Genomic DNA, 24,558 nt, shown 5'->3' with positions numbered 1-24,558 from the left:
GACCTAAGAAGTTCTGGACCCAGACACAAGAATGGGCAGCAGACTGACTGCAGGGGAGTAAAAACTTTATACCTTGAGCTGTGAGATTCTCATCTTACCTCCCCTGACCTGTTCCCAGAATTTGTATAGCCTGCCCCAGAAAGGTTACTGGAGGACTTTTTCCTTTAAAAACTATTAGAAGATGTAAAGAGAAAGAGAGAGAGAAAGAGAGAGAGGATTGATGATAGATAGATGATAGATAGATAGATAGATAGATAGATAGATAGATAGATAGATAAAGACAGACAGATGATAGGCAGATCAATAGATAGATCAATAGACAAAAGAAGTCAAATATAACCAATCAGGGAAACAGAGAACTCAACATAGGCAAAAGGGCAACAGCTGTGCAGCAGGCCTAGAAAACAACCAGTCCAGGCTGAATATGGAAGCAGAGGGCTGAACTAGGAAGGCCTCCAGGGAATAATATGAAACTGGTGTGTTTAAGTGTTTGGAAAAATTAGTGATAGGTGTTTGGCAAGTCTAATGGAGCATTTGGAAAAATATATATATAGATACATGGAAAACCAAGCAGATGAAAATTTAAAACAATTATTCTTTTGAAGGGGGAAATGTGGTAAGAGGAAGAGAGCATAATCATAGTATACTACTTGGCTCAGCCGATAGTAATATTTATTATTTATTTTTATTTACTTATTTTGAGACAGGGTCTTACTTTGTCACCCAGGTTGGAGTGCAGTGGCACTACCTCTCACTGCAACCTCTGCCTCTCAGGCTCAAGCAATCCTCCCACCTCAGCTTCCTGAGTAGCTGGGATTAAAGGGACGTGCCACCACGCCCAGCTAATTTTTTGTATTTTTGAGGCTGCAGTCTAGGTTTTGCCATGTCATCCAGGCTGGTCTCAAACTCCTGAGCTCTAGTCATTCACCTGCCTCAGCCTCCCAGAGCACTGGGATTACAGGCGTGAGCTATCATGCCTGGCCAGATAACCATATTTAAATTTGCACTGCAAAACACATAAATATATAAATGGTGGCTGCTGATTTATCAAAAAGTTGAGGATGTAATCATATTGGGAAAATGAGAAAAAGGAAAGAGAAGGGATAAGTGAGAAGGTTACACTTTCAACCATCAAAACAATAATGTGAAGACAAAAGAGATCTAAAATCTAGAAATAAAAAGTCACACTATAAGCACTTTAGTTAGAAATATGGAGATAAATGCCAGAAGAAAGAGCTAAGAGTTGGAAGTGATTTTCTCCGGGGTAAAAAACTCAGGGCTCAGGGAAGTGGTAAGGAACATCTGTTTTCATTGTCTTTTAGCTCTGGCTGATATTTGAACTATGTATATTAATTTCTTTACTAAAAATAAAAAGTGACTAATGATAAATGGGAAGTGCAAGACTGGAGGCAGGAAATGTTGAGTGTTCTCTCAATAGCTCACCTGGGCATGGAAGGAGACTGGGCAGTAGCTACAGAGGACTGCATAGATGAAGGAGGAATTTTGCTAAAATGAGAGAGGTCAGAGGATAGCAAGTGAAGATGAGAAGTGAAAAGACCAGAGAACAAAGAAATAATCAACGATGAGACCCTAAAGAGACATTATCTAGGTTGGGGAAATTTTGGAATCATATCTTCCTATTTCCTGGGAAATCCTCTCTATGGTCATCTCCTCATTACTAGTTCTCTCTCTCTGCCCTCCAGCCTCCAATATAAATGTGCTCTTCATATCTATAACCCTGTGTTTTTCCCAACAAGGAAAGTCTCACCCTTTCCTCAGTATTCTGAATCTGGGGAATGAGAAATTTAAATATTTTTACACTTCATATTCTTAGACTTGTTTTCATGTCTCCGAAATTATACTCTTCCCACACTACACATGAAAGCTTTTTTTCACTTCTTTCTTGAAGACATTCGAGTAAGAGCTCTGGGTACACCCTTAACGAATACCCTAAAATCTCTAGAGAGGGCTCGATTGCCACCCATCAACCAGTCCTCACTGGAAATACAATTAAAACACCAGTAGAAACTGAATAACTTTTAAGCAGATGACCTAGATATATAGCTCACATGTAAAAAAATGATAAACACTCTTGGGGCTGTGTCCCATATCGAAACATTTCTGGAATCATGCATGTAAGCTGGACACCACCATAGTGTGCTGAAATAGTCAGCACATTAAAATTATTCTCAGGCAGTGAAGACCAGGGTCTCCTCTGCAGCTGTGTAGATCCTGTCCTGCACATCCCTAGAGGGCACAAACACCCTGAAGTCTGTGGAAATGGCCCCCCCTTCCCACTGTCCCAAGATTTCCGGGTGAGGCCTGAGCAGCAGCTGTACACATCAGCCATAGTGAGACCCCTTTTATTTTACTACACAGTACGTTTCAGGACAGAGAAAATATTGCAAAGTTTTAATCCCATTCACCCCTACAAAAGCACATTAAATTGCATCTTAAAAGTACTGTCTTCACAAATGGAAGTTGGATTTGTGGTACATTTAGTTCTCCACCTCCTATCCCCAGCGGATTTTATTTCTAATATGTGGCTTAAAGCAAAGCTATCCAATAAATATAGAGTGGGCTCTAAAATTACAAAGAAAAACTGTCATGGTAGTTGTTCTTTATCATTTCTGAAAAGCAAATCTGTGTTGTTCTGCCAAGTTTTTTTAGCAGTTGTACTTTGTGGGTGGCTCTATTCCAATATCTAGATGTATAAACATCCTGTACACACACTGTTAAGCCTTCAGAGCACTCTCTTGTAGATGGTATGGACTTCCTGGAAGAAACACCGTAAGCATGACATGAGAAGGTAAAAGCAAAAACAGCAGCAAGCGGCAATAAGATTACGATAAAAATCACTGAAGAATGGCAGGTGGAGTCAAAAGGAATGCGGTGTTTGGTTCTTCTGACACCCTCGTTTGCTCAAATACAATATGTTATGGTACAGTAACACTAAATACTTCACAAATGTCAGGTACACATTAGTAAAACCAGTGAATGTTTTCATTTTTGAAAGGGTTGGAATGTTCACTTTACAAAAGAGGAAAAATCTTGTAAAAAAATATGTCAGTATTCCAAATGGCAATCTCTCTTATTCAAATTTATCCAAAATCATAAAATATTCTTTCCCAGTCTCTCTCTCCTTTGACCTTGAAATCCCATTACTAATGGCAGGTCTTTAACATGGCTCCTCAATTTTCTTTTTTTTCCTTTTTCATTTTTCGAGACAGAGTCTTACTCTGTCACCCAGGCTGGAGTGCAGTGGCATGATCTTGGCTCACTGCAACCTCTGCCTCCCAGGATCAAGTGATTCTCCTGCCTCAGCCTCCTGAGTAGCTGAGGTTACAGGCGCCCACCCCCACATTCGGCTAATTTTTGTATTTTTAGTAGAGATGGGGTTTCGCCATGTTGGCCAGGCTGGTCTTGAACTCCTGGCCTCAAGTGATCCACCCACCTCGGCCTCCCAAAGTGCTGGGATTACAGGCGTGAGCCACCATGCCTGGCTTCTCAACATTTTGTAATACAATGCTGAGAACTGATGAGCAGTAGGCAACAGCGATCTGATTAAAGTGAATGTGAATACTATGGAGGCATCTACATCTACCACCACTACATACAATTCAAGCCCAAGTTCTGCAAGCGATAGAAAATCTGGTGTGGAAAGGAACTCAGAGAAGAGCTTCGTTATCATGAAACATGTTGAATCATGAGATAAAAATCTAATCATACACTTTTTTTTATAAAGAAGTGTGCTTTTTCCCAAATATCAAGAACAGGTGCTATTCACATAATTTTGGAACACTCACAATTCAAAAATGGAAAACTAAAAATCTGTGACTTTTTGCTGTTGTATTTTTGTAAAGTTCACTCAGTTGGCTCAAAAACGTCAGCAAAGGTGCAGCCTACATGAGATCTTGTGGGCTAATCTGTGGGTTACTAGCCTTGAACTCGTTTGTGGTTACGTGGCTATGAAACACAAAGCCCACCTTAACATGGTTAATCTCACAAATACACCTGGCATTTTGCATTCACGCTCTGCTTCATGCTTATTAAAACATGCCTAAAAATGAAAGAAACTGATTCAAACAAGAGTAAAACTGACAGAAATAATCCACTTCTCCACACCACACACACACATACACACCCAAATCATGAACTGGTTTTACACTTCCAAGTCTATACTTAATTGAGAAAAATATTTGCATCCAATTAAGATATGCATGATGTCATTTTTTCCCTTGGCATTAATGTATCAGAATTTACTTTCTGCTATTTTCTATCCATCACAATCTCTGCTGAGCTATAAAAGGCCATTTGGAAGCTCTTTTCAAACTATTCCACAATTTAAATCAATTGTACACTTGAATAGAGCACGAGTCTGACATTAATGATTTTAAAATTATTGCCTAAGAAATTCTGGGAATCTTATGGAGGGGCTAAAACTTCTACAATACACACAGACACACACAAATAAGTAAAACTCTGTTCTTAGGATTCCATATTTCATTTCCATTTTATTACACATTCATATTATTTCCTGAAATCATCTTAGAACCTTTTGTTTTTGCAAAATTTTAAAGGTCCAGGCCCTGTGATAGCTATGTGATGTTTTTTCCAGCACATAAAGCAAATTCATGATGTGAAAGAGGCAAATGACAATAGTTAAAGTATGTCTTATTTTATAATAGGATTTTTTTAATAAAAAATTCTTGTGGAACAAGGTACATTAAATTTGGCTTGCAATTAGGAAATATGGGAGCCGGCCTTGAAGAGCATGTGATTGAGTCCCCACATCTAACTGATGAGGAAACAGGCTCAGATGGGTCTACTGATGGGTCCACTTGCTAGAAGCAAAACTGGAACCACGCCCTGGCTTCTAGGCAGCAAGCAATAGTTTTGCTAATTTTGTTCCCCAGCATCAAAACAAATGCACAAAATAGGAAAGACACATGGTTATTAGTTGGTTATTTTATAAACACAATATTTAAAACTTAAATTAGTACATGTAAAGAACTGGCACAAACAGATGAAGGTTCACTTTCACGGCAGCAGTAGCATCTGCACAACATACCCCCTTAGCCACTGCCCTCAGCCCTTCCCCCCTCCGAGAGAGGTGGTGCTGCTGGCTGCAGATTTCTTCAGCTCTATTTTCATAGACTGAGTCTCAGCTCGAGGCTCGAATTTGGTCAGATTTCCTGCTCCTGGGGCTGCCACTACTGGCTTTCCTGCTTTCATACCTTTTGACATAGGAATGCGGGTGGGTGTAGGCCGCTGGGATGACCCGTCTTGTCCTGACTGTAAGAGAGAAAATACGTAGATACAAGGGAGATGTTGGTGAGTTTCCTCTAGATATGCCATTAATCTGAACACTAGTGGGATTCTTGCCACACAGGAACACCCACAGATGACCCTTCCCCAGATAAAATAATTGTGAGAAACTTAGAGTTTGTATCTAATCCACTCTGATTATCTCCCCTTCCGTTCTCTTAAAACAACTTTGCTTGAAACTTGCTTCTCTTCTGAAGCACTGATTTACCTCCTCTGCCCTTACTGAAGATGGCCTTAACTCCAGTTTCACAGAGGAAATAAATATAGACCACCAGGCAAAAACTCAGGCAATTTTACTCCTACTGCTCCCTAAATTACCTCTACGCTCCCTCCTTTCTTCCATTTCAGATGAAGCCAGTCTCTTTTCACCTGAAGACCTCAGAATCTTTGCATGTTATTGTCGCTGCTGACCACATCCTCCTTTTTAAAGTGCTCCTAACACTGTCTTGCTGTGATTTCTTAGGACAGTCTCATCAATTCACCTCTCATATCTGATGACCCCTTTTCAATCTCTTGCTGGCTTCTTGTTCTCTACTCTGCCTGCCTTCTAAATGTGTCACCATGTTCCATTCTCAGCCTCCTTTTAATGTTTAACATTCACCCTGAGAATTGCCTTAGTTATTACCCCATGTGTTCAAACCCTGGGATCCCTAGGCTTCAGTGCCCTCTAGAAATGCAGATCCTTATTCCCAACTACTCACTGGACATTTCTGATGTTCCCCAGACATCTTAAATATAACATGCCCCAAACATTACTTATCCTCTCTCCTAAACAGCTATTCCCCCTAAAGTTTCTCATCTTATTCTCCCAGACAACCAAATCAGAAACCCAAGAGTCACCCTCTCTACTCAATTTGTCATGAAATAGTTTTGATTCTGTCTTCACTATATCTCTGTCCTCATCTTCACTACCATAGTTCAAGCCTGCTCCATCATTAAGATAGAGAATTGCAACAGCATCCCTGTCCCTCCAAGTTATCTTTTAAACTGTTTTCCATACACATCTTTCTAAAACATAAACAATGTTTTTCTCATGATCATCACCCTTTCAGTGGCTCCCTTTATCTAATCTATAAATATCAATTTCATAATAAGACATGTATGTGCCTCCCTTCAATATCCAACCCCAGTTTACTTCCTTATTTTCTGCCCTTGCATTTTTTGCCCCATGCGCAACTGTTAGTAGCACAATGGGACTGCTCACCATTCCCCAAGCATGCCGGGCTCCTTCACACTGTCATGCCTTTGCACATGCTGTTCTGTCTACAAAATCCTCCTCTTTTCCTTCTTGAAAATCCCTCTTTAACTGTTAAACCTCCACTTCTGTGAAGCCTTCTCCATTGGCTCCTTTGGAGATGCCTCTATCATAGAACCACTAAGTAGGTTCCAAACCTGTCTATTCCACCAAGTCAAGAACTTCTACAGTCCTCTTGGCATCCCAGCACCTAGCCCATGCCTAAAGTGTAGCTGACACTCAACAAATGTTGAATGAATAAATGTACAAATGAACTACCCTCACTGTTTAAATTCTAAGAGGAGTATTCCAAACCTTTTGTTGTCCTTGATTTTATGAGATCTGATATACTTAAAATAGGTGGATCATTCAGAGCTTAGAAATCTTAGACAGTTGCTTTGAAATGCTACTTGTGTGTGAGATTTAATCAGTAGTCAAAAATGTCAATACAGAGGGTAGGGCTACCTTGATCTGACCCTTAAAAATGGTAAGAAAATGTTATGGCAGAAAATATGCTCTAAGTTACAATGATTTATACCTCCAATATCTTTTTATAAAATGCAGCAGAAAGAAGTAAAACCCTACACAACCAAGCTATGCTCTATGTTACCTAAAAAGCAGTATTGGACCACCTGGGGACAGTGAATAATTCTGAATGCTATTTGGCTCATGAGGAGTCAATAAGTAAAAGCTTTACTGGCAAAGCAATTAGTAATTCACACTTTGGAGCCTGCCTCGAGTCTATGTTTGTGCAAAGAAATTAAAGTAAATCATATTAAGAATATAGGAAAATAAGCCACAGTTTCTATATTTAAATTATGAGCGTCCGGTCTTTCTTAAGAGATTTCAATTTATGCTGTAGAACTTGTTCAGGGTCTAGAAATCACAATTTCTAGTCTATTAGCTTAAGTTAACATATAAACACCACAAGCTCTTCTATAATTACATTTGCTAATTTGCCACCAATAAATGAAGACAATCACTGGAAGTATTTTGAAAAATATAATTTATAATTTAGTTATTTATTTACTTTTTTGAGACAGGGTCTCACTCTGTCACCCAGGCTGGAGTGCAGTGGCATGATCCTGGCTCACTGCAACCTCCATCTCCTGGGTTCCAGTGATTCCTGTGCCTCAGCCTCCAGAGTAGCTGGGATTACAGGTGTGCACCACCACACCCAGCTACTTTTTTTTTTTTTTTTTTGTATTTTTAGTAGAGATGATGTTTTGCCCTGTTGGCCAGGCTGGTAGAATTTATTTTTAAGTTCTGGCTTTTGTGCTTTGCACATGCTTTTCAATAATCATTCATTTAGCCTTCCAGCTTGTTTGTTTGTTTGTTTGCTTGTTTGTTTGAGACGGAGTCTTGCTCTGTCACCCAGGCTGGAGTGCAATGGCACAATCTCAGCTCACCACAACCTCCGCCTCCTGGGCTCAAGCGATTCTCCTGCCTTAGCCTCCCGAGTAGCTGGGATTACAGGTATCCGCCACCATGCTCAGCTAATTTTTGTATTTTTAGTACAGACAGGGTTTCACCATATTGGCCAGGCTGGTATTGAACTCCTGACCTCAGGTAATCCACCTGCCTCAGCCTCCCAAAGTGCTGGGATTACTGGCACGAGCCACCGCACCCAGCCCCAGCTAATTATTAAATAAATATTTATGAAGCATGTGCTCTCTGCAAGATATGATTAAATAAAATACAGTTTTTATACATGTAAACTCACTTCTCTTTTACTTTTAAAAACGTTTTTGATATTAAAATCTTCTTATCTCATTTTGGGATAAAATATGACTGTGGCCATACATAATCGCATATTGAATATTTTAGTTTATAGAAACATAACCTAGGGACAATTTTAATTCTTCCTCCATATAGACCATTTCTCCTGTCTCCATTTAAAAAAGTATCTTAAACATTAAAATCAAATTTTAAGACTTCTGATTACTATATGTTACCATTCCAAAGAGGCTACCTTTGCAAGTATTTTATGGCACTCTCCATAATTTACATGAATAGGTGAAGCTTTCCCTCAAAGTTGGCCTAATTTATTAAACTGTTAGGTCACTTTTTACATTCAGTTCTCAGTGTGGATGGTCCTCTGGGAAGCATCTGTTGGTGGATTCAGGCAGCATGAGAAGCATGTGGCTGGGTTTTACTGCGGGTGCTGGGGTAGTCTCACTACTCACGTCTCCCTCCCTCCACGGGTCTGCCCTTTGGAGCCTCTTCTACTCACCACTGACTGGGTTCCTCGAGCAGATGACGTTGTGACCGGTGTTATGGTGATAGTGCTCGTCACTTTGCTTGCACCAGGCCGTGAGGAGAGGTGGTTCCTGGGGGAGCGAAGGACAGTGCCGGTGGAAACCTCCTTTTCGGCTGTCACGTTTACTGGTCGGACAGTAATAACTGGACTGACTCCTTCACCTGAAGTCCCAGGGGACCGTTTAAACTGAGACCCTAAGTGAATGTGAATTTTATTGTCCTCTGTGGTTATGATATTGGCATTGGAGTTGTATTTCCGCACTGGAGTTGGAACAGTCTGTTTTTCTGGGGTGACTTTAAGGATTGTCCGTCCCATGGGCATTTCCTGGGATTCGGGAGAAACTGCAATCTCAGCTGGTGCTGCTGATGTAGACACCGTCATTATCTGAATAGGGGATGTGGGCCTGTCTGCGAATGCGCCTCTTCCACTTTCTGGAGTCTTCTCTCTGGAAAATGTAGTAATTGTGACTGGGGACATGGCTCGTTCTGGGCCGAGAGTAGTATCTCCACTTTTTTGTTTTTGAGGCATAACGTTTGGTGATGGGATAATGGTTATTCTTGGTTTCTGATTCCCTAAGGTAGGAATGACGGTGGTACTAGAAAAAAACTCTTCAGATGTCGGGCTTGTTATCTCCAAAGTCGCAGTGCTGTTCTGGTGGTCTGGTGTCACTCGGATATGCAGGGGCTGGCCCTGCTTTGGTGAAAGGACTACCTCTCCTGGGTGCCCTGGACTGGAATTTGTTCGGGGCCCTTTCTCCTGAGTGATTGAGGGGCCATTTTCCCTCTTTCTCATCCATGGAATCCAAGACTTTCTCATAGTGAGCTCATTTGCTGCTGGAGGATACCTGTCTAGAACAGAGGATCTTTCCATGGGTTTCTTCAATCCCACCTGCCGAAGATTACTCATAATATGATTTTCTTCCTGGAAGGATTTCCGTATGAATACAGCTGGCGTTTCTTCCTCTGTTGCTTCACTGCTGACTGCATCAGTTTGGACTCCAGTTGACGTCACAGGAACATCCACCATTCTTCTTCCATTCACACTGGGCCTAAGAGCTCTGCTGTAGCGCTTGGAAAGCTCCAACTCTTTGGTCAGATTGAGGACCTCCTGCCCCATGTTTTTGTTCTTATTTTCTTCTTCCATAAATCTTTGTTGAAGTACAGAATAATCTACCTGGAGCTGAGAAAGCTGATCTTCTTTGTTCATTAATTCGTGAATCTTCTCTTTAAGAGCTTGTACTTCGGCTTTTAAGTCTCGACTTTTAGCTTCTTCCAACCGAAATCTGTGTCTCAGTTCAGCTTCCTGGCTCACAACCTCACCCTTCTCTATTGCTTTATTCTTGGCAATTTGGTGCTTGATCTCCTCTAGTTGTTGAGAGAGGAAGTTAGCCTTATCCTGCTCAGTTCTAAATTTCTGTTCCAGCTGATCATACTCATCTTCTGTCTTCATCAAATCCCCTTCGACCACTTCCAATTGTTGGAGACGTTTCTTCAGTCTCTCAATTTCAAGTGTTAGTTCCTTAATCTTATTATCTTCCGGGCAGGTGAGCTCAGACCCTTTTCGTGACCTTCCTCTTGTTATTTCTCTTTCCACTTCCTCTATACCATCAAGTCTCTTCTTTAGTAAGTCAACACTGCAGCTTAATTCAGAGGATTTTTCTTCTTCACTTTTCAATTTGCCTATCAACTCATCTCTTTCTCTTGTCAAGTTGTATACTTTTTCCTCCATTTCAGATTTTAGTTTTAAAAGCTTCTTACTTTCTTCAATTAGTTTTTCAGTTACATCCATAACTTTTCCTTGTTCCACCTTAAAATTTTTATTGAGTCCATCCACTTTTCTCTCTTCCTGCTTTATTTTTTCCATCATATTTTTCCTTTCATCAACCAGCATCATGGTAAATGACTTCAACTTCGTAAGATCATCTTTTAGGCTTAATTCAGCCTTTTCCAATCTACTTTCAGAACATTCCAATTCTTTAACTCGACTCTTGACCACCTCCAATTCATTTAGCAGGTCTTTGGTTAAGTTCTTTTCTTTCTCCAGGTTTAAATGTAGCTGGGTGCACTCAGATTTACTCTTGCTAAATGCTTCTTCCAATTTCTCTAGTTCAGACATTCTCTTCTGTAGCTTCTCAACTTCAAGTTTGAGCTCCTTACTATGGTGTTCTTCCTCTTGCAGCTTCTTCCTCAATTCCCTACACTGGGATTCAGTTTTAGTGATCTCCTCATCTTTACCTTCCATTTCAAGCACACGCTTTCGAAGATTTTCCACTTCTGCCATGAGGCTAGAGTTTCCACATTCTCCTTTGGCAATTTTATCTCTTAATTCCTGAAGTTCTTCCTCTGCCTTCTGCAGATTTTTGTTAGTCTCTTCTAGCTCCTCGATTCTTTGGGTTAAGCCAACCAGCTTGAGTCTAAGTTGCCTATTGTGAGACTCTTGATTAGCCAGTTTAGCGTTCATCTCTTCATGCTCTTGAGAAAACCTCGAAGCCTTGTGTTCAAAGTCCACTTCTAACTTGAGCAATTTCTGTCTGTCTTCTTTGGATTTGGAAGTAATGGCTTTGAGCTTTTCTTCTTCTTCCCTCAGCTTCTGAGTAAGATCCTGTACTTTCTGGCTTTGCAGGCCAAGTTGTTCAATGTGCATTTGTCTTTCATCCACCAGCATGAGTGCAAAGGACTTGAGTTTAACAAGCTCATCTCTTAGTTTATTGAGTCGTTTAGCATTTTCCTTTTCTTTGCGGGCTTGATAAGCCTTTTCTTGTTCAAGGAGTTTTTTTAACCTAGAAAATAAAATATACCTATATGTTAAAAGAGTAATCAACAAACAGATTTAAGCATTGATATTAAATAAAAAACAAAATCCTACTACAATAAATCCCTTATCAATTGCTATAATTTCAACGTTTAAAAAATAGCCATTAATGAAACGAATGGGAAGTCAAAATATTAGTTACCCTTAGGGGTAGTGGCTAGAAGAGGGCATGATGAGGGCTTTGAGTGTAACTAGTTTCTCTTTTGTAATTTGCATGCTTGCTATACAGGATTGTTTAGCTTACCTTATGAAATTTCAGTAAGCTGAACACTTCTGAGTATCTTTCTGCATGTGTATTATACTTTAATACAGTAGCCATTAAGTAAAACTTAGGTTGTGCAAAAATAATGACTATTTACATAATTTCTTCTGTATCCTTGGTGTTAGTATTCACTTTATTCTCAGAGTAACCCTGTGAGATATGTATTGCTACTATCATCACCATGAAAAAACATGAGATACAGGGGAATTATGTAGCCTGCTACAGATCCCAGAGTCAGTAAGTGGCAGGGCTGGGTTTCAAACTTAGCCAGGAAGCCTCCAAAATTATTGCTCTCCACCTCTGCATCATATGATTTCAGGAGATAAATTTACTTTAAATGATAGTAAAGGTTCAGAAAAGAAGCAGTTTTGGGTTTTCTTATTTTAAACCCTTGACATAAACTACATAACTGTCACCTGGAAGGGACAAAGTAGGACCAGCTTTCTGATACAAAAGCTGATTTACATAAATTGATTTTAGTTCACACCAGAACTGGCACAGGATTTTTTTATTTAAACAATATTTTTTTAATCAAGAACTAGATAGCAAGGAAATCTGTATATCAATACAAAAATGTGGCAGCCACAGGAATTATTGTTGCACATGTGTGAAATACATTTTCTCTATGGCATTTATGCATATCTGTAAAAAGTAGGAATATAAATATGCTGAAGTAGCTATTTACCATTCTTGGGTTGGTCAGTTAACTTGCACTAATTTTAATAGTTTTTTTATTTACCCATAAAAACAATTAAAATTATAATCATATTTGCCATGTTAATGTAAGAATGCATTTTAGTAATTAATAGGTTTATAAGGGAAGCAAGTTATAAACAACCAATGACATGTACTTATTTAAGTATAATAGATTTTATTCTTTCAGTGTATTTTGCTCCTTTACTATTCTGACTGATTAATTTCATATTTATGACTAGATTAGCTGTTAGCCAAGTAAACAGAATTTACTAGTCTCACATTGCATTGTACAAGAAATATTTGTGTTTTTTTTTTACTTGTCACTGACTGAAAGCTGGTGTATAAGAAATTATTTGAACATACATTAGTAAAGCACAATAGAAACTATTAATAATTAAATACAGTGTGAGATAAGTATTATAGAAATGGCTCTGATCGTGTCATTAAGATTTTTTCATAGAATTTACTCTTATAAAGCATGATTGTGCCTCAGCATCTCTAAACTAATGCATACCCTCCAAAAATCATTATGACTTTATTCCTAAAATAGGAGGAAAATATGATCTTCAAGTCCTACTGATTTGCCTGAGTAATACTGTAAGAGAATCACTAAATGTGGTCGTTACATGTAGAAAACAGCATTTTATTGACCATGTTCTCTTTTTACTAAAAGTTGAAACAACTGAAATAATGTCATAGAACCATAGATTAGGGGAAACTTTTCAGGATATTTTCAACATAAAATACCATTTTCAAATTCCTTGTCCTTAACTGGACTGTTAAGAGATTAATTTATTGAAAACGTACTGCTTCCAATTCTAAGCTTAACATGTTAAAGCTTCTAAAAATATATTTTTAGGAATACTATGCCTCTATACTGTTAGAGGCAGTGGGTTGGAGTGACTACAACATAGGTTTTGGAGTCAGACAATCAAATCTGAATTCTGGCTCTGTCACTTTCTAACTGTGTAATCTCTGGCCAATCACTGAAACTCTCTGATTCTCAAATTTTACACCAGTAGAGGAAAGAGGGAGGGATATTCACCCATTTATGCCAGAGGTTGCAATTTTTTTGTGTGAAAAATCAGACCTTGGCGATGACCTTGAGAAGCAGGATATAAATAAATCCCACAAGCTTAGCGTTCCAATAATGGAACACTAATACCAACCATATAGAATTGTTCTGAAGATTAATTGAAATAGTAGAAGTAAAGTGACAGATACATAGATTCAATACATGAATGTAATAAAGCACAAAAAGATAAGAACTATAGCATATGCTATTGGCTTCATCTGGAAAGACTGCCAGTGCTTTCTATGTTTAATCAATAAATATTTTTGTCATTATCCTGTCTTTGATAGTAAAACTTGGGGAACTAATGTTTCAGCTGGAGAAAAGCAGAAGGCATTCCAATCAGTGGGAAATTCCATGAGCTAGAGTGTGACCTCGGCAGGAATTTGGCTTCCAGGAAACCACATTTTTCACATTCTCCTAGCTGTGATTATTTCTGTTTTTCTAACCCCATTAGCTTACTCTCCCTCCTATTCTCTTTCACCACATCTTAAACCATGCCCATCTCATAAAGTGGCTCTACAGCAATACCAGGCTCATTCTCTGTGTACTCCCAAACCCAGTTTCCCAGTTGGTACAGCTGAGGATCAGATCCAGGATCAAGGTAAAGTCGCTCAGCTCATTTTGGAAGGCCTGACAATAGCCTTCTGCGCAAATAGACCTGCAATCAAACTTCTTACAGGCAAGATGTTGGGGATGGGAATGATGGGATTCAACACCTGACCTCCTTGGTAAGTTCATGTCCAGTCAGTCTCTCCCGTGATCTAACATTCCTTGCAAATGCTGTGTCCTCTGCTTAGTATTTCCTCCCTGCTCCTTTTTTTTTTTCATTCTGTCACACGTCACACTCACCTGAATGTTCCTAGCTAGTTTTTCATCCTCCAAGTTTCACTTCAATGTCACTTCTTCAAACTCAATTAAGTCAGAACTTCTTATAGACTCCCGTAATATCAATATCCTACAGTCTTTTTTTTTTTTTTTAGAGAAAAGATCTTGTTCTGTTACCCAGGTTGAAGTGCTGTAGCATGATTATAGTTCACCGCAGCCTCAATGTTTTGTGCTGAAACTATCCTTCAACCTCAGCCTCCCAAATGGCTGGGACTACAGGCACATAACACCATGCCTGGCTAAGATTTTTATTTTTTGTAGAGACAGAGTCACCCCGATGTCACCTAGGCTGGTCTTGAACTGCTGGGGTCAAGTGATCCTCCTAACTCAGTCTCCCAAAATGCTGGGATTACAGGTGTGAGCCATCATGCCTGGCCCAGTTTTCTTTTCTAACACTTAATCAACATATATTTTTTCTAATAAAAAAGTTATATTTACTTAGAAGCATTCCGAATGTCAACAAAACAGGTGCAACTTTTTTCTTTGCAATTACACAGTGGTATCCAGTTAACAGAACAAGCAATTATTTCGTATAAGCTGCATCGGAGACAACTGAAAAAGAAATAACTACCATCCCCATATATAATTAATTTGTGCTGTGCACCAACAAGAACCTGCTTTAAATCCATGCCAATTTACAACCTCCATACTGTCCCAGGCAAGGTTAGTGGCTATTGAAAATACTACCAGGACAGGACTATCTAAAGACACACTCTGTAGAGTGTTAACTATACAAAAAAAAGACACTGTACAGTTTAAACTCAAATCTTACACAGCTTTACATTTCAATTTTTTTCTTTAAAAAGAGTGAGTTGTGTACAGGGGGGTTAAATGCTTTATAGACACGAAAAAAAAACTGTGCTAGAACCAAATTATTCATCATCATCTTCTTCATCTTCATCTTCTTCACCTTCTTCCTCCTCTTCATCCTCTTCATCTTCCTCCTCTTCCTTCTTTTTCTTGCTTTTTTCAGCCTTGACAATTCCCTTTTTTCCTGCATCAGGCTTTCCTTTAGCTTGATGTGCAGCAATATCCTTTTCGTATTTTTCCTTCAGCTTCGCAGCCTTCTTTTCTTCAGGCTGCTTGTCATCTGCAGCAGTGTTATTCCACATCTCTCCCAGTTTCTTCCAGCATCACCAATGGGCAGGCCAGGATGTTCTCCTTTGATTTTTGGGCGATACTCAGAGCAGAACATGAAAAAGGCCGAAGGAGAGCTCTTGGGTGCGTTGGAGTCCTTGAACTTCTTTTTTGTCTCCCCTTTAGGAGCGACATAGATTTCATTTCTCTTTCATAACAGGCCTTGTCCGCCTTTGCCATATCTTCAAATTTTCCTTTCTCTTTAGCAGACATGGTCTTCCATCTCTCTGAGCACTTCTTAGAAAACTCTGTGGCCGGGCGCGGTGGCTCACGCCTGTAATCCCAGCACTTTGGGAGACCGAGGCTGGTGGATCACGAGGTCAGGAGATCAAGACCATCCTGGCTAACACGGTGAAACCCTGTCTCTACTAAAAATACAAAAAATTAGCCGGGCGTAGCGACGGGTGCCTGTAGTCCCAGCTACTCGGGAGGCTGAGGCAGGATAATGGTGTGAACCTGAGGGACAGAGCTTGCAGTGAGCTGAGATCGCGCCACTGCACTCCAGCTTGGGCGACAGAGCGAGACTCCGTCTCAAAAAAAAAAAAAAGAAAAAGAAAACTCTGAGAAGCTGACTGAAGCATCTGGGTGCTTCTTCTTATGCTCCTCCTCCAGAGAAGTTTGCACAAAGAATGCATATCATGACATTTTGCCTCTCAGCTTCTTAGGATCTCCTTTGCCCATGTTTAGTTATTTTTCTTCAGCAAGGCAGAGTCACCCAGTGCCCGTCCGGCTCTCATTTGCCCCGGTGCTGTCTCTATGGAGCTCAGTTACTGCAATGGCTGTCCCAACTTATAATTTTTTTAATGTCTGCCTACTTCTGTTAATGCAAATTCCATGAGGGTAGCTGCCATGTTTGTCTTGTTTGCCCCCTAGCGTAATGCCTGACACATAAGATGTGCTCAAGAAATATTGACTGAATGGATAAACAAGAGAAAGAATGAAGATATAAACTTGAATTAGAAACATAAATCTGGCCGGGCGTGGTGGCTCACGCTTGTAATCCCAGCACTTTGGGAGGCCGAGGCGGGCGGATCACGAGGTCAGGAGATCGAGACCACGGTGAAACCCCGTCTCTACTAAAAATACAAAAAAAATTAGCCGGGCGCGGTGGCGGGCGCCTGTAGTCCCAGCTACTCGGAGAGGGGCTGAGGCAGGAGAATGGCGTGAACCTGGGAGGCGGAGCTTGCAGTGAGCCGAGATTGCGCCACTGCACTCCAGCCTGGGCGACAGAGCAAGACTCCGTCTCAAAAACAAACAAACAAACAGAAACATAAATCTGTAGGCTGGGAGCGGTGGCTCAAGCTTGTAATTCCAGCACTTTGGGAGGCCGAGGCAGGCAAATCGCTTGAGTCCGGGAGTTAGAGACTAGCCTGGGCAACATGGCAAAACCTCATCTCTACAAAACAAAACAAAACAAAACAAAACAAAACAAAGCAAAAAAAACAAAAATTAGCCGTGTGTGGTGGCATGTGCCTGTAATCCCAGCTACTCAGGAGGCTGAGGTGGGAGGATCACCTGAGCCCGGGAGGCAGAAGTTGCAGTGAGCCAAGATCACATGACTGCACTCCATCCCGGGCAAAAGAACAAGACCCTATCTCAAAAAAAAGAAAAACAAAAAACAAATATAGATCTGGAAATTACCTAAATAGAGATGTATTAACTAAAGTTCTCCACGATGCTGAGTGAGTATACATTTTTGTTAAACAGATATTGCAGTTGTTATTAGGCCAGCAATTTTATATTAATAGTGGTTATTAGGTGAGTGTCTCTGTCTAATGAGCAATGGCCTCCCTTGAAGAATGTGTCCATTTTAATTGTCAGACTATTAGAAAAGAAATGTGTCTCTCAACTGAGAAACCTCAAATGAGGGAGGGAGCCTTCTCTATATGGGCTGAGCAAGATATCCCTTACTATCTGTCTACCTGTAGCATTGGAGGCTGAACAACCTCTATTTAACCTATAAAACAGCTATGGGACTATTACAACAGGCTGAATTAAGCCTTTTTTTCTCTCATAGGTTTTTTTGTCACTGGTTTGTCTTAGTTCTTCTTCTTCCTCCTCCTCCTTCTCCTCCTCTTCCTCTTCTACTTCCTCCTTCTCCCTCTCCTTCTTCTTCAAGATGGGATCTTACTATGTTGTTCAGGCTGGTCTCAAACTCCTGACCTCAAGCAATCCTCCCATCTTGGCCTCCCAAAGTGTTGGGATTACAACTGTGAGTCATTGTGTCCAGCCTGTTGTAGTTTTTTGTTTGTTTGTTTTGTTTTGTTTTTAAAGGAAAGGGATTTTCATCCACAGTTGGATCAAAAGTCTAATGTTGGAGCAGTACACCCTTGGGTCTATTGGGAAGAACTGTGGGGATTAAGGTGATGGAACTCCTAGGAGGGAAGAAAATCAAAGGGAAACATGGGGCCATTTTGTCAGCCATCCCACCCTACATAGAAATTTTCACAGTGCTAAAAAGCTTGGTAATTGTTAGATTTTTATTTCCATAATGGAGGTGATATTTCCTTAGACATAGAAATGAATGTGATCTCCAAAGTAGAACATATCTAAAGAGAGAAAAAGGATAGGATGGAGAAAAAACTTTGAGAAATGTCCAAAAATGAGAGAGAAAAAGAATAAGAAGGACCTATGGAAGGCCTGTGCAGAGAAAGAAGAGGAGAAACAGATACAGAGAAAGAGGGCGCCATGGAGCAACACAGGAGCACCCAAGGAAGAGGGTTTTGGGAAGGCAGGAACAGGCTTGTGTCTCACTTTATCCACCTCCCCAGTCAATTCAGCATTCCACCTGCAGATGTTTTTTTCTCTTCCCTCATATTTAGAAATCCTCATTTTACATTAAACAAGCATTCAGCATTCAGAAATATAGCATGTATCTATTCACAAAACATAATGCCTTTGGCATATTACATCTCTTTTTTTTTCAACAATTTCCTAATAGTTACAATTTCATTTTGCACTTCAAACAATTAATTTGCTCTACATTACTGGGTACCATTTCCGTGTAATTATGCTATTTAAGAAGCAGAATAAGAGATTTAAGTGTTGCTTGTGCCAACTAGTCTTACCACCTCCTCTCCATTCTCTTCTCTGCTCACCTTCCCATTCTTCAACTATGCCTTGATTCTAAACATATTAGCACGAAAAGGAAACAAACCAGAAGACTAAGACTAAAAAAATAAATTACTACCCTGATTCCCATCAGCAGTCACAGGTAGAGCCCTAAGTATCCTAAAATCAAACTTATTCTTGGCAAATTTTATATTTTCTGCAAGCATTTAGTCCTCTTTAGAGAACAAAGAAAGACAAGTAAATGAATTAACAGAGATTTTAAATTGTTGTTGCCTTTCTTAATAAGTATTCTTAAATATATTCTTAATTTCTTATTTCATACTGAATAAAATTATACTTTTTTTTGAGACAGAGTCTCACTCTGTCACTCAGGCTGAAGTGCAGTGGTGCCATCTTGGCTCACTGTAACCTCAGCCTCCCGGGTTAAAGTGATTCTCCCACCTCAGCCTCCTGAGTAGCTGGGACTACAGGCATGTGCTACCACGCCTGGCTAAGTTTTGTATTTTCAGTAGAGACGGGGTTTTACCATCTCGGCCAGGCTGGTCTAAAACTCCTGACCTCAGATGATCCACCCACCTCGGCCTCCCAAAGTGCTGGGATTACAAGCATGAGCCACTATGGCCAGCCAAAATTATACTTTTTAACTTGCAAATTGACCACTTATCAGCATGTTCAGAAATTTAATTATTTTCAACCAGAAGACTTTAAAAATGTAGGCCCAGAAGTTTTTCCTTTTTTATTTTTGCCATTTAGAAAACTTTTTATTAATGTGATTTTTTTTACATTTAATTAAATAATGGCAATTGGAATAAAAACCCAGGTAAATGAGTGGCATAGTAGTTCCATTCTGAGCTCCAAATGTGAATTTAGAATTTAATAGCTCAACTTTATATTCCCAAATGTTCTGTGATTGTTGATGGTGCATACATTTGTCAAGATTCATCAAATTATATAATTAAAATTGGTGAATTTTACTGTATGTAAATTATATCTCAATTAAAAACCAGAAAAAAAAATTTTAAACCCTGGAAAGTGTTCCAAGATGTCAGATAAAGGGAGAAAGATTGTAAACAAATATTACTAGTGAGTGACTTAAAATATGATAGAAAACATAAAATTGGTTATTAATCTTAAGGCAGAAAGAGGTGGAAGCACAGGTGGGGAAGGTAAAGAGAAGGGAGCTGACATTTCAGGTGGTGTTAAAGGGGCTGACAAGAAAATTTTTTCTGGGGAGGTAATGTTTCAGGTCCTAGACAATCTCTAGTCCTAATATTTCAAGAGGCTCTCAAAAGCCCATCCTGCCAGAGCAATCAGCCAAGAAAAAGAAATAAAGGGCATGCAAACCGGTAGAAAGGAAGTGACATGGTTTGGCTCTGTGTCCCCACCCAAATCTCATCTCAAATTATAATCCCCATATGTCAAGAGAGGGACCTGTTGGTAGGTGATTGGATAGGGGTGGTTGCCCCCATGCTGTTCTCATAATGGTGGGGGAGTTTTCATGAGGCCTGATGGTTTTAAAAGTGGCAGTTTCCTCTACACTCTCTTTCCTGCTGCCTTGTGAAGAAGGAACTTAACTTCTCCTTTGCCTTTCACCGTGATTGTAAGTTTCCTGAGGCCTCCCCAGGCCTGCAGAACTGTGAGTAAATTAAACCTCTTTTATTTATAAATCACTCAGTCTTAGGTAGTGTCTTTGTAGCAGTGTGAAAATGGACTAATACAGGAAGACAAACTGTCAATGTTTGCCAATGATATGATCCTATACCTAGAAAAATCCTAAACACTCATCCAGAAAGCTTCTAGATCTGATTGATGATTTCAGTAAAGTGTCAGGATACAAAATCACTATACGCAAATCAGTAGCACTGCTATACACCAACAATGACCAAACTGAGAATCAAATCAAGAACTCAATCCTTTTTACAACAGCTGCAAAAAAATAAAAATAAAATAAAGCACTTAGAAATATACCTAACCAAAAAAAAAAAAAAAAAAAAAAGGAAAGAAATATACCTAACCAAGGAGGTAAAAGATCTGTACAAGGAAAACTACAAAACACTGCTGAAAGAAGTCACAGATGATACAAACAAATGGAAGCACACCCCATGCTCAGGGATGGGTAGAATCAATATTGTGAAAATAACCATACTGCCAAAGGCACTCTACAGATTCAATGCAATTCCCATCAAAATACCATCATCATTCTTCACAGAACTAGAAAAAACAATCCTAAAATTTATGTGGAACCAAAAAAGAGCCCACATAGCCAAAGCAACAGTAAGCAAAAAAAACAAATCTGGAAGCATCAATTACCTGATTTCAAACTATGCTAGAAGGCCATATTCTCCCAAACAGCATGGTACTGGTATAAAAATAAGCATGTAGACCAATGGAACAGAATAGAGAACCCGGAAATAAAGCCAAGTACTTACAGCCAACTGATCTTCGACAAGGTGAACAAAAACATAAAGTGGGGAAAGGATACCCTATTCAACAGACGGTGCTGGGATAATTGGCAAGCCGCATGTAGAAGAATGAAACTGGATCCTCATCTCACCTTATACAAAAATCAACTCAAGATGGATCAAAGACTTAAATGTAAGACCTGAAACCATAAAATCTCTAGAAGATAGCATTGGAAAAACTCTTCTAGACATTGGCTTAGGCAAAGAGTTAATAATCAAGAACCCGAAAGCAAATGCAACAAAAACAAAAATAAATAGATGGAACCTAACTAAACTAAAAAGCTTCTGTACAGCAAAAGAAATAATCAGACTGGGCACAGTGGCGCATGCCTATAATCCCAGTAATTTGGGAGGCCGAGGCCAAGGCAAGTGGATCAACTGAGGTCAGGAGTTCGAGACCAGCCTGGGCAATATGGTGAAGCCCTATCTCTACTAAAAATATAAAAATTATCTGGGTGTGGTGGTGCACACCTGTAGCCCCACCTACTTGGGAGGCTGAGGCAGGAGAATTGCTTGAATCTGGGAGGCAGAGGCTGCAGTAAGCCGAGATTGCGCCACTGCACTCCAGCCTGGGCAACAGAGCAAGACTCTGTCTCAAAAAGACAAAATAAAACAAAACAGCAGAGTAAAGAGACAGCCCACAGAGTGGGAGAAAATATTTGCAAACTATGCATCTGACAAAGGACTAATATCCAGAATTTATAAGGAATTTAAATCAGCAAGAAAAAAAAAATAATCCCATCAAAAAGTGGGCAAAGGACATGAATAGACAATTCTCAAAAGAAGATATACAAACAGCCAACAAACATTTGGAAAAAATGCTCAACACCACTACTTATCAGGAAAATGCAAAATCAAAACCACAATGAGATACCATCTTGCTCCTGCAAGAATTACCATAATTAAAAAATAAAAAAAAATAGATGTTGGCATGGATGTGGTGGAAAGGGATCACATCATGTGTAAACATTTTTTTACACTGCTGGTGGGAATGTAAACTAGTACAACCACTATGGAAAACATTATGAAGCTTCCTTAAAGAAGTAAAAGTAGGACCACCATTTGATCCAGCAATTCCACTACTGGGTATCTACCCAGGGGAAAAGAAGTCACTATATGAAAAAGACACTGGCACATGCATATTTTAGCAGTGTAACTCGCAACTGCAAAAATATGAAACCAGCCTGAATGCCCATCAACCAACGAGTGGATAAAGAAAAGGTGAGATATAGATAGACACACACACACACACACACACACACACACACACATCATGAAATACTACTCAGCCATAAAAAGGAACAAAATAATGGCATTCACAGCAACCTGGATGGAGTTGGAGACCATTATTCTAAGTGAAGTAATTCAGGAATAGAAAACCAAATATCATATGTTCTCACTTATAAGTGAGATCTAAGCTATGAGGACGCAAAGGCATAAGAATGATACAATGGACTTTGGGGATTCGGGGAAGTGGGGTAGAGGGGTAAAAGATAAAAGACCACACACTGGGTTCAGCGTACACTGCTCGGATGATGGGTGCACCAAAATCTCAGAAATCACCACTAAAGAGCTATCCCTAAAGAACTTATCCCTGAACAAAAAACCATCTGTTCCCCAAAAACTATTAAAATAAAATAAAGTTTAAATAAAGCCCACCCCAACTCCAATATTTGCTAATACCTAATTTTGACAACATATGAAATAAAAGGAAAGGTCTCCTAGGTAGTGTGAGAGCTTTATTATTTCATTTAATTTTCATTCCCTTTGAGCAAGGCAATACTGTATCATTTTATAAATAAGGTAAATTATTATTTAACTTAGTCAAGAGAACATGACTAAGAAGAGGCAGGTTGGGATTTTGAATCAGATCTGTTTGCACAAACACTGTGCTTTCATAACAATGCTATTGCTCAAATTGATATTGCCTGGACGGCTCAGGTTTGCCAGACTCTGTTTAGGTTAACTTCATCTTGCTTGATTCAGTTTATCTTAGAATTGTCAAGATGCCCCGTGGACTCTATTTTGTCACCCAGAATAACAGCTTATACCTAGCATTGTGTCAATGGCAAGATGACCCCAATTATTAATTAAATAGACAGGTCAATGCACAGAGCCTTTCAAAGCACTCTCCAGATCTCCCTCCTGCTGACATCAATCCATTCAGTAGCGTAGACACTGTCATTCAATTAGCTATGAGCCCACTGAGCTGTTCATTCTTTATCTTCTGAGCTCCCAATCTTCCCCATGAATCTGTTCCAACCACATCTTCCTCAAATCAGTCACTTACACCTGCCTCTTCCAGATGCTTAGGACTGAAATTTACAGCCATCTTGAGTAACATCCCTGCAATCAGTTCATCAGCAAATCTTGTCAATTCTGCTTTCAAAATATATCCTGAATCCAATTACTTCTCACTTCCTCCATTGCTATCCCCCTGGCCCAAGCCACCATCATGTCTTATCTGGATTGTTGCAAGAGCCACTTAATCTGACTCCCAACTTCCTCTCTTGTCCACCCACAGTCTGTTCTCTTCCCAGAAGCTGGAATGATCCTAAGAGAGGGTAAATCAGATCATGTCACTCTGCTTGTAAAAGGAAGGAGAAACAGGAAAGTGAACACAGGAAACAGGTAGGGCAGGATCAGTATTTTAAGGTTTTTGTGTGTGTGAATATATATATATATATGCAGAGAAAGTATTGTCACTCTGTCCTATTCTACAGATACGTGTTAATTTATCTTTCTTCTTATGGTCTAAGGACAAACTGTTTGGGAGAAGGAAATGGGAAGTGAGAATTTTTTTAAAGCTTATCCTGATTATCCATTCTTCTGATAACCACCATCCTTGGAACACTTGTCAATCTGTGCTCCTAAATATTTAAGGGGACATCTGCCTATATTCATTCTTACCTCTCTTCCTTGGAATAAAGTGGTGTAAGATTTCAGGGCTCCTTTTGTCCAACATTCTTGACACTCCCACTTTTCAACCACATTTCCAAATTTATCAGCATTAGCTCCAGAGCATCAGTTGTCCGTTTGACTCCTTAAGATTTTGTCACTTGTCCCCATCTTAATCCATCGGACCCCGTTTTGCAACACAAATGTCACCAAAAAGTCATCCTAAGCTTGTTTCTTAGCCAGACCATGTTAATTTCCTTCTCAGAACACTATTTTTGTGCTTTTCTTCAACTCTCTCCTTGTGTATGCCTCTCTGTCTTCCAAAACAGAGGGCATGATAGTAATTAAAGATGAATGAACCTCAAAAGAGTCAAGCTTGCATGTAGTTTGAAGTCTTTAGTCACAATGCGTTTTTTCCCAACTAGAGTACAGTATAGA

The 24,558-nt window shown here is 39.6% G+C and overlaps 1 protein-coding gene and 1 pseudogene across 7 annotated transcripts in view; both read right to left on the bottom strand.

The window, feature by feature from the left end:
- Positions 1-24,558, bottom strand: part of FILIP1 (filamin A interacting protein 1) — a 264,825-nt gene that overhangs the window by 10,659 nt on the left and 229,608 nt on the right. For 6 of the 7 annotated variants that reach the window (XM_055255790.2, XM_063629786.1, XM_055255799.2 and 3 more), the window contains 2 exons: positions 8,796-11,601; positions 4,523-5,295 (listed from right to left, as the gene is read on the bottom strand). In XM_055255790.2, the coding sequence (XP_055111765.2) occupies positions 5,089-5,295; positions 8,796-11,601 (3,013 nt within the window). In that variant the 3' untranslated portion in view covers positions 4,523-5,088. Of the gene's footprint in view, positions 1-4,522; positions 5,296-8,795; positions 11,602-24,558 lie in introns of those variants that run through there. The other variant, XM_055255809.2, reaches the window with a different exon arrangement.
- Positions 15,293-16,375, bottom strand: LOC129469364 (high mobility group protein B1-like; annotated as a pseudogene).

Source organism: Symphalangus syndactylus, chromosome 2, assembly GCF_028878055.3.
Source record: "Symphalangus syndactylus isolate Jambi chromosome 2, NHGRI_mSymSyn1-v2.1_pri, whole genome shotgun sequence".
Taxonomy (NCBI): domain Eukaryota; kingdom Metazoa; phylum Chordata; class Mammalia; order Primates; family Hylobatidae; genus Symphalangus; species Symphalangus syndactylus.
This window is presented reverse-complemented; position numbering and strand designations above follow the sequence as displayed.